The following is a 10,569-nucleotide window of genomic DNA, read 5'->3' as shown; positions in this document are numbered from 1 at the left end:
TACGAAATCTAATTAACTTCTAAAATTATCAAATGGCGTGAATTTAATATTGCGACTAAAAATGATTGAATTTATTGAAAAATGAAAATATAATTCTTCAAAAACGAATATGAATTCTTCAAGTGAAATGGATACGTACGTGAATAAAATACCACTAATTAAGACTCGAAATCAACATATTTTATAAAAAACTTTAGAAATGAAATAAATTAATCTAGAAATTGACAATAAGCTGCATATATGAGAAAAATATGAACGATGATGCTAAAATTAATTTGAAATCTAGAGTATTCACAAGTGTTTGTGATATATAAATTGAGTTGTGTATTTTCTCTAATACTTAGTAATATAAAATCACAAACACTTGTAAATACTTAGTAATAGTCAAAACATGCACTTATAATACTATTTGGCTTAAATTGTGCTAGTCGGTCATCTACTTTAGTGGCTTATTATTTAGCTTAATTTGGTATTTCTTCTCCTACACTTTTTTGTTGGATAAACGGAGAATTTCCTTCTTGGTTGATAAACACTGTATCATTGAATTCTCCATTCTAATAATAATGATACCAGGGACGGAACTATATGGGGGGCTAGGCTGGGCTTCAGCCCAGTCTAGCCCAGCCCATATAGTTAGTATATATATATATTTATTGAGTATTATATATATTTATTATTTGTAGTTAATTGGATTTTTTAATTTATTGATATATATGAGTTTTATTTCAAGTTATTCAGGCTTCTAAATTTTGTATATATATATAGACCATTTCATGGAATATTCAATATATTGAACATTATATGCTATTGAGTAGAAAATAACATCGTAAATATAAAGTATATTTATAATTATGTACATTATCAAATTCAAAATTTATACTTTATAAAATATAAAATAATTATTCAAGTTATTTTAAAGAGAAAAAATATTTTATTCATTAACACATCAAATTTTCATGAAATTTTTTATAAAATAGAATTTAATTATTAAATTACATTCACTATTGAATATAGAAAATATTTATAAGGATATTGATATATTAAAATTTTGTGTCATTACTAGCATGATTGATGTTCAAATTTTTTTTAAAATCATAAACAAGTTGAAAGATATATGAATAATAAAATATTAACATAAATCTAATATGTATATTGACCCTATGATTTTAATTCATATTTTTTTCATATAAAATTAGCCCTCCCTACGGAAAAATCCTGATTCCGTCCCTGAATGATACTTGTTTACTTTAAAAAAAAACACGCACTTATAATAATTAATATTACTTTTGACATTTTAAAATTTTATGATTATAACTTCACCAAATAAAGATAATCATTGACTGTATAATTAGTAACATTAAAGAATTCTAGAACGACCTGTCGAAAAAATTGTAATTTAAAATTAGAAAGAGATTGAGCTCACCCACCCCAGTAAGTATTTATTTGATGAAGTCGATAAGGAACAATCTTTTTTCCTAAACTACCAATAATTTGACCATGAAAATAATACCATCATGCCTACCTACTCTCTATCAGTATATATATATATATATATATATTTGGCATATATAGCATCATAATGGGAACATGGTAGGTGACAATAGGAACCATGCATCCTGGAAATTTTAATTATTAGTACGTGGTCTATCTGATTATTATATTTTTCGGGAAAAAAAAAACTAAACTTTTTTTTAGAATACACACTTTTCTAAATGATCATCATTTATATGTGAAAAACTAATTTAAAAATAAATCAATAAAAAAATTGTACAACTTACTTGGTCGAAGACTCGAAGCATCTGATTCGGAGATTATATTGGGATGACCTGTTAGGTATATATTTGAACAGGTAAAAGACTTGACGTGATGGGATTATTATTGATATCAATGATTGTATTATGTGTACGTAAATAAAATATAAGTGAAAATAATTGTATTATGTATTATGTGATACTTAAATAAGACCTAATTAGTTAAAAATGGGATGATGAATTTTTTTTTATTAAAAAAAAGGATGATGAGTTAAACTATATATTGAATTCCAAAATTAACTCAAGTTCAAACGAAAGTTACTATTCTATATAGCTGAAATTTTTTCTATTTAGTATAAATATTTCTTTCCCTGTAAATTTACACGTAAATAATATATTTAAAAATTAAATTAAGCAAAGGTCATAGATCATGTGATTAGTACTTAGGTCTTACATATCTTTATTCTTGAGAAAGATCAATCATATTCATATTTACAATATAAAAAAAGTAATACATTTGACTTAAAAAAATAATATTTTTCATTAGTGACCCAAATAAGAGATCCGATGCCATAAAATTGACTTTGTCACAAAATTTTTGTATTAATTTATAATTTTTATTTTACAGCCCCATGCGCCTTTTAATTAACTAAAGCTAGCACGAGAAAAGACAGTTCTCTTTAAAAAATATATATATTTAAAAGAAAATAATATATATTTTCATGTCAAGGCTGTCTATATAACATGCACGATGCGCCAGTATATCCATTGCTTGTTTGAGTTTCCCATCTCATAACATTCTAGCAAAAAGAAAGAAGAAAATGGCGGCCAAAGCTATTACTTTTCTTGCCCTCCTCCTCCAAATTATTCCGGCAGCCGTGTACGGTGCCAACATCATTGTCGGAGGCACCGGCGGGTGGAGCCTGAGTGTCAATTATGATACCTGGGCTAAAGGCCAAACTTTTACCGCCGCAGACACGCTTGGTGAGTTCATAGTCATTCATTTGTTTCGATCATACGTCTAATGATTTATCATTTATATCTCAACAGACAACTTAAGTAATATTAATCGTTGAAACAAAAACGCATATAAGAAGGATCATTTTTTTGAGACTGGATATTTTATATGGGTTATTTATTAAAAACTATTAACCAAAAATATTACTTATTATTATAAATATAGATAGAATTGACCGTTTCACTTATTAATGTTGATAGTTCATGCTAATGTAATAAAACAACGAGGTAGTTTGAATAATTAATAATCGTATTCGTGTTCGTTAATATTCAGTGTTCAACTACGGTCCCACCCATTCCGTGGACGAAGTAAGCCAAGCCGACTACCAAAACTGCAACACCGACAACCCCATCGCTTCATACAGCCCGAGCCCGACTTCCATCCCGCTCACCGCAGCGGGGACGAGGTATTTCATCTGTCCCAGATCCGATCACTGCTCTCGAGGCATGAAACTGGCAGTCACGGTCACCAACGGAACCACCCCATCACCGCCTTCAAGCACCACGCCGTCGCCTCCGGCCTCAGGCACCTCTCCATCTACCCCAGCACCTCCACCACCCTCCGGTGCGACTGTCGTTTTGGCCGGCTGGAATAGTCTCTTTGTCGGGGCGTTAGTGGTCGTGGCCGCCTTGTTTGGAGTCGTTGGCTAGGGAAGAGGCAGTGCTTTGTTTGCTGAATTATGAGTTATTATTTTATTTTCCTATTTTTGTGTGTATAACATAAGGTAAACTACTCGACTTTTATTTGAATGAATTTCGATTTGATTCTTCTTGTCGTTTTATTATTATCATATCATAACAAATAGCTTTGTTAAAGTTAGAAGATTAAATTTCTGCTCCCTTTACTGCTTAATTTTATTTACACTTTTAAGCTTTTTTTTCTTTTTTTTCCCTCTGTGCGATAATAAGACATGTCGTAACTACTAATCTACAAACCCGAGCTGAGCAATTTTGGATTATAGATTTTTTGTTATTTGACAACTGTCTCTCACCAGTGAGAAATCAAGGAAAAACAGGCTCATGTAACTTTGTCTCCATCACAGCATGCTTAGAGATGTTGTGTAGAAATGGCGTGTCTAAATAGAAGGTCGTCAAACATTTTTTTTGGATGTTCAAGAGGTGTTCGAGAATTTGGACAAGGTTAATCTCGACCCTAAAGCCGTCGTGGACGCCGTGGACGTACTAGTTGATGGAGGTGCAACATTTTCAAATATCTTAACCTATGCTGGAAACAGGGGACTTAGTGTTACCACTGAGTGCAGAAACCCTCTCCCGAAAAACCTTTTCTCCCATTTCTTCCATGAGGTAAAAAATCTTAAATTGATATAGACAATTTGATCGATTAATATTAATTGATTTTTTTCCTTTTTCAGGAACATATAATAAAACTTAAGTCATTCAGTGTCTTGGATGCCAAGACAGCATTTTCACCAGTGTATTATCACCCGATGATCATTGGAATGATGATCTTCAATTCATTTCATGAATGGAAGGAAGTTATATAAAATGGTCCATTGGAGGGGATGGGGATTGGTTTTTAATTTGGGGACGGGGATGGGGACAACAAACCCGTCCCGGCCCCTCCCCATTTCTATCCCTAGTGTTGGGTTACTAGCATGGCTGGGCCATTGGGCTGGAGGTTGGGTTAATAGCTGGGCTGGGTTTGGGAATGGGCTAGAGGTTAGGTTAATAACTGGGCTAGGTCATGGGCTTGAGGTCGGGTTAAGGGCTGGGTTCGGTAATGGGCTGGAGATTAGGTTAATAGCTGGGCTGGTCAAATGGGCTGGAGGTTGGACTACAGGCTGGGTTTTGTGTTTTAAGGGCTATGGGCCTGAGTCTGAATAATGGGCTGGGGTCGGTAATCAGCTGGGCATTTGGTTATGGGTTGTCGTTTGGTTTGGGCCATGGGATCGGGTTTTTGGGAATTAGGCTGTTTTACTTCGTTTTTTTTGTGTCTACTTGTTGTGCGTATCAAAATTTTTGGTATTAAATTTTGAAATGGATTTTAACTTTTTACCAAAGATTATAATTCCATGAATTTAAAATATAATTTCAATTCCAATTTCAAATTTTATTTTCAGGCCTACAGGCACGACTGTAAGTGAAACTTCTCCGTATTATGAAGCCTCCTCTAATCAACAGGTAACCATGTATTGTATTTTTTTCATTACCTGTTTTTTTACACCATTTAGTCCAAGTCTAATTACATGCAATTCTGCTCCCTTTACTACTTAATTTTATTTACACTTTTAAGCTTTTTTTTCCCTCTGTTTGATAATAATACATGTCATAACTACTAATCTACAAACCCGAGCTGAGCAATTTTGGATTATAGATTTTTTGTTATTTGACAACTGGCTCTCACCAGTGAGAAATCAAGGAAAAACAGGCTCATGTAACTTTGTCTCCATCACAACATGCTTAGAGATGTTGTGTAGAAAATGGCGTGACTAAATAGAAGGCCGTCGGACATTTTTTTTGGATGTTCAAGAGGTGTTCGAGAATTTGGACAAGGTTAATCTCGACCCTGAAGCCGCCATGGATGCCGTGGACGTACTAGATGATGGAGGTGCAACACTTTCAAAGATCTTAACCTATGCTGTAAATAGAGGACTTAGCGTTACCACTTAGTGCAGAAACCCTCTCCTGAAAAACCTTTTCTCCCATTTCTTCCATGAGGTAAAAAATCTTAAATTGATATAGAAAATTTGATAGATTAATATTAATTGATTTTTTTTCCTTTTTCAGGAACATAGAATAAAACTTAAGTCATTCAGTGTCTTGGATGCCAAGACAGCATTTGCAGCAGCGTATTATCACCCGATGATCATTGGAATGACGATCTTCAATTCATTTCATGAATGAAAGGAAGTTATATACAATGGTCCATTGGAGGGGATGGAGATTGGTTTTTAATTTGGGGACGGCGATGAGGACAACAAGCCCGTCCCCGCCCCGCCTCATTTCTATCCCTAGTGTATGATTACTAGCATGGTTGGGCCATTGGGCTGGAGGTTGGGTTAATAGCTGGGCTGGGTTTGGGAATGTTCTAGAGGTTAGGTTAATAACTGGGCTAGGTCATGGGCTTGAGGTCGGGTTAAGGTCTGGGTTCGGTAATGGGCTGGAGATTAGGTTAATAACTGGACTGGGCAAATGGGCTGGAGGTTGGACTACGGGCTGGGTTTTTTTGTTTTAAAGGCTATGGGCATGAGTCTGAATAATGGGCTGGGGTTGGTAATGAGCTGGGCATTGGTTATGCGTTGTCGTTTGGTTTGGGCCATGTGATCGGGTTTATGGGAATTATGCGGTTTTACTTCGTTTTTTTTTTTTGTGTCTACATGTTGTGCGTATCACAAATTTTGGTATTAAATTTCAAAATGGATTTTAACTTTTTATCAAAGATTATAATTACATGAATTTAAAATATAATTTCAATTCCAATTTCAAATTTTATTTTCAGGCATACAGGCACGACTGTAAGTAAAACTTCTCCGTATTATGAAGCCTTCTCTAATCAACAGGTAACCATGAATTTAATTTTTTTCATTAGCTTTTTTTTTACATCATTTAGTTCAAGTCTAATTACATGCAATTGTGCTCCCTTTATTGCTTAATTTTATTTACACTTTTAAGCTTTTTTTTTTTTATTTTTTTTCCCTCTGTGCGATAATAAGACATGTCGTAACTGCTAATCTACAAACCCGAGCTGGGCAATTTTGGATTATAGATTTTTTGTTATTTGACAAGTGGTTCTCACCAGTGAGAAATCAAGGAAAAACAGGCTCATGTAACTTTGTCTCCATCACAGCATGCTTAGAGATATTGTGTAGAAAATGACGTGTTAAAATAGAAGGTCGTCAGACATTTTTTTTGGATGTTCAAGAGGTGTTCGAGAATTTGGACAAGGTTAATCTCGACCCTGAAGCCGCCGTGGACGCCGTGGACGTACTATATGATGGAGGTGCAACACTTTCAAAGATCTTAACCTATGCTGGAAACAGAGGACTTAGCGTTACCACTGAGTGCAGAAACCTTCTCCCAAAAAAACCTTTTCTCCCATTTCTTCCATGAGGTAAAAAATCTTAAATTGATATAGACAATTTGATCGATTAATATTAATTGATTTTTTTTTCCTTTTTCAGGAACATAGAATAAAACTTAAGTCATTTAGTGTCTTGGATGTCAAGACAGCATTTGGAGCAGCGTATTTTCACCCGATGATCATTGGAATGACGATCTTCAATTCATTTCATGAATGAAATGAAGTTATATAAAATGGTCCATTGGAGGGGATAAAGATTGGTTTTTAATTCGGGGATGGGGATGGGGACAACAAGCCTGTCCCCGCCCCCGCCCCGCCTCATTTCTATCCCTAGTGTTGGGTTACTAGCATGGTTGGGCCATTGGGCTGGAGGTTGGGTTAATAGCTGGGCTGGGTTTGGGAATGTGCTAGAGGTTAGGTTAATAACTGGGCTAGGTCATGGGCTTGAGGTCGGGTTAAGGGCTGGGTTCGGTAATGGGCTGGAGATTAGGTTAATAACTGGGCTGGGCAAATGGGCTGGAGGTTGGACTACGGTCTGAATTTTGTGTTTTAAGGGCTATGTGCCTGAGTCTGAATAATGGGCTGGGGTTGGTAATGGGCTGGGCATTGGTTATGAGTTATCGTTTGGTTTAGGCCATGGGATTGGGTTTTTGGGAATAAGGCTGTTTTACTTCATTTTTTTTTGTGTCTACTTGTTGTGCGTATCAAAAATTTTGGTATTAAATTTTAAAATGGATTTTAACTTTTTACCAAAGATTAAAATTCCATGAAGTTAAAATATAATTTCAATTCCAATTTCAAATTTTATTTTCAGGCATACAGACACGACTGTAAGTGAAACTTTTCTGTATTATGAAGCCTCCTTTAATCAACAGGTAACCATGTATTGTATTTTTTCATTAGCTGTTTTTACACCATTTAGTCCAAATCTAATTACATGCAATTCTGCTCTCTTTACTGTTTAATTTTATTTAAACTTTTAAGCTTTTTTTTCTTTTTTTCCTTCTGTGCGATAATAAGACATTTCGTAACTGCTAATCTACAAACCCGAGCTGAGCAATTTTGGATTATAGATTTTTTGTTATTTGACATCTGACTCTCACCAGTTAGAAATCAAGGAAAAATAGGCTCATGTAACTTTGTCTCCATCACAGCATGCTTAGAGATGTTGTGTAGAAAATTGCGTGTCTAAATAGAAGGCCGTCGGACATTTTTTTTGGATGTTCAAGAGGTGTTCGAGAATTTGGACAAGGTTAATCTTGACCCTGAAGCTACCATGGACGCCGTGGACGTACTAGATGATGGAGGTGCAACACTTTGAAAGATCTTAACCTATGCTGGAAACAGAGGACTTTGCGTTACCACTGAGTGCAGAAATCCTCTCTCGAAAAACCTTTTCTCCTAATTCTTCCATGAGGTAAAAAATCTTAAATTTATATAGACAATTTGATCGATTAATATTAATTGATTTTTTTCCTTTTTCAGGAACATAGAATAAAACTTAAGTCATTCAGTGTCTTAGATGCCAAGACAGCATTTTCAGCTGCGTATTATCACCCGATGATCATTGGAATGACGATTTTCAATTCATTTTATGAATGGAAGGAAGTTATATAAAATGGTCCATTGGAGATGATGGTGATTGGTTTTTAATTCGGGAACGGGGATGGGGACAACAAGCCCGTCCCCGCCCCGCCCCATTTCTATCCCTGGTGTTGGGTTACTAGCATGGCTGGGCAATTGGGCTGGAGGTTGGGTTAATAGCTGGGCTGGGTTTGGGAATGGGCTAGAGGTTAGGTTAATAACTGGGCTAGGTTATGGGCTTGAGGTAGGGTTAAGGGCTGGGTTCGGTAATGGGCTGGAGATTAGGTTAATAACTGGGCTGGGCAAATGGGCTGGAGGTTGGACTACGGATTGGGTTTTGTGTTTTAAGGGCTATGGGCCTGAGTCTGAATAATGGGCTGGGGTTGGTAATGGGCTGGGCATTGGTTATGGGTTGTCGTTTGGTTTGGGCCATGGGATCAGGTTTTTGGGAATTAGGCTGTTTTACTTCGTTTTTTTTGTGTCTACTTGTTGTGCGTATCAAAAATTTTGGTATTAAATTTTGATATGGATTTTAACTTTTTACCAAAGATTATAATTCCATGAATTTAAAATATAATTTCAATTCCAATTTCAATTTCAAATTTTATTTTCAGGCATACATGCACGACTGTAAGTGAAACTTCTCCGTATTATGAAGCCTCCTCTAATCAACAGGTAACTATGTATTGTATTTTTTTTTTATTAGCTGTTTTTTTACACCACTTAATCCAAGTCTAATTACATGCAATTCTGCTCCCTTTACTGCTTAATTTTATTTACACTTTTAAGCTTTTTTTTTTCTTTTTTTTTCCCTCTGTGCGATAATAAGACATGTCGTAACTACTAATCTACAAACCCGAGCTGAGCAATTTTGGATTATATATTTTTTGTTATTTGACAATTGTCTCTCACCAGTGAGAAATCTAGAAAAAACAGATTCATGCAACTTTGTCTCCATCACAGCATGCTTAGAGATGTTGTGTAGAAAATGGCGTGTCTAAATAGAAGGCCGTCAGACATTTTTTTTGGATGTTCAAGAGGTGTTCGAGAATTTGGACAAGGTTAATCTTGACCCTGAAGCCGCCGTGGACGCTGTGGACGTACTAGATGATGGAGGTGAACACTTTCAAAGATCTTAGTCTATGCTGGAAACAGAGGACTTAGCGTTACCACTGAGTGCAGAAACCCTCTCCCGAAAAACCTTTTCTCCCATTTCTTCCATGAGGTAAAAAATCTTAAATTGATATAGACAATTTGATCGATTAATATTAATTGATTTTTTTCCTTTTTCAGGAACATAGAATAAAACCTAAGTCATTCAGTGTCTTGGATGCCAAGACAGCATTTTCAGCTGCGTATTATCACCCGATGATCATTGGAATGACGATTTTCAATTCATTTTATGAATGGAAGGAAGTTATATAAAATGGTCCATTGGAGGGGATGGGAATTGGTTTTTAATTCAGGAACGGGGATGGGGACAACAAGCCGGTTTGAGTTTTGGATTTTCAAATACTTCCATTCTTGAATATAAACTAGGATTCACATAAACATGTACAAGATTCCTGGTCTTCTAACATGTTTGTATACAATACATATCAGCTGCTTAAAACCCGAATCTCCACTTCTAATCTTTCAATCTCGTGCTATCCAAGTCACATCTGACTCGCTCATGCCCCCAACCTAATGCAATGCACACATACAAACAAAGCAAAAGCCGGATAACTCCGATGAGAATAAATCTCAGTATGAAAGACATGCATATACATCATGAAAGCATATGGAATCTATATGCTATAAAACTCTAAAATCATAAAACATGTAATAACATGTAAATCATAGAATCATCATCGATTCTTAAACTCTTAACACATAATGACTCATCTAAAGCAATAGCACATATTCATATCTTGAATAGCGTATCACAACATGCTAGCATTTATATCTGCATAATCTAAACCATAGCAATCTCTAGGTTAATGCATAAATGCAATGCATGTGCCAAGGAATAGGCTATCAAATCTGATATCAATAAAGCTTAGTTCTTTGGGATCCCGAGGAATAAAATAACTATCAAACCGCCGACACTCCCAATCGAGGCGGCATCAAGTATTTTAATCCTCTGACTTTGGTGCAATTATAGAGAGTCTTCTGGCTCTGAAAGCGAAGGCTGAA

At 35.4% G+C, this 10,569-nt stretch overlaps 1 protein-coding gene and 1 long non-coding RNA gene across 2 annotated transcripts; both read left to right on the top strand.

Annotated features, from left to right (window-relative positions):
* The first annotated feature begins 2,513 nt into the window (after positions 1–2,513).
* LOC140884966 (basic blue protein-like) lies at positions 2,514–3,538 on the top strand. The gene is made up of 2 exons (XM_073291877.1): positions 2,514–2,735; positions 3,043–3,538. The coding sequence occupies exons 1-2, from the start codon at positions 2,573–2,575 to the stop codon at positions 3,417–3,419; spliced, it is 540 nt and encodes a 179-aa protein (XP_073147978.1). The 5' UTR covers positions 2,514–2,572; the 3' UTR covers positions 3,420–3,538.
* A 2,460-nt stretch (positions 3,539–5,998) lies between these two features.
* On the top strand, positions 5,999–8,621 carry LOC140884967 (uncharacterized). Its single transcript, XR_012150776.1, has 3 exons — positions 5,999–6,840; positions 6,911–8,227; positions 8,296–8,621. It is a non-coding gene; the product is annotated as an uncharacterized lncRNA (long non-coding RNA).
* Positions 8,622–10,569: the final 1,948 nt, after the last annotated feature.

The sequence above is a fragment of the Henckelia pumila genome, chromosome 2 (genome assembly GCF_033568475.1).
Source record: "Henckelia pumila isolate YLH828 chromosome 2, ASM3356847v2, whole genome shotgun sequence".
NCBI lineage: Eukaryota > Viridiplantae > Streptophyta > Magnoliopsida > Lamiales > Gesneriaceae > Henckelia > Henckelia pumila.
Note: the sequence above shows the minus strand (reverse complement) of the source record. Positions and strands in the feature narration are given on the sequence as shown.

What these genes read in the sequence shown, in the direction of transcription:
- LOC140884966 (XM_073291877.1), top strand. Translation starts at nt 2,573, where the DNA reads ATGGCGGCCAAAGCTATTACTTTTCTTGCCCTCCTCCTCCAAATTATT. An exon ending in TACCGCCGCAGACACGCTTG is followed by an intron (nt 2,736 to 3,042) that starts GTGAGTTCATAG and finishes GTTAATATTCAG; the next exon opens with TGTTCAACTACGGTCCCACC.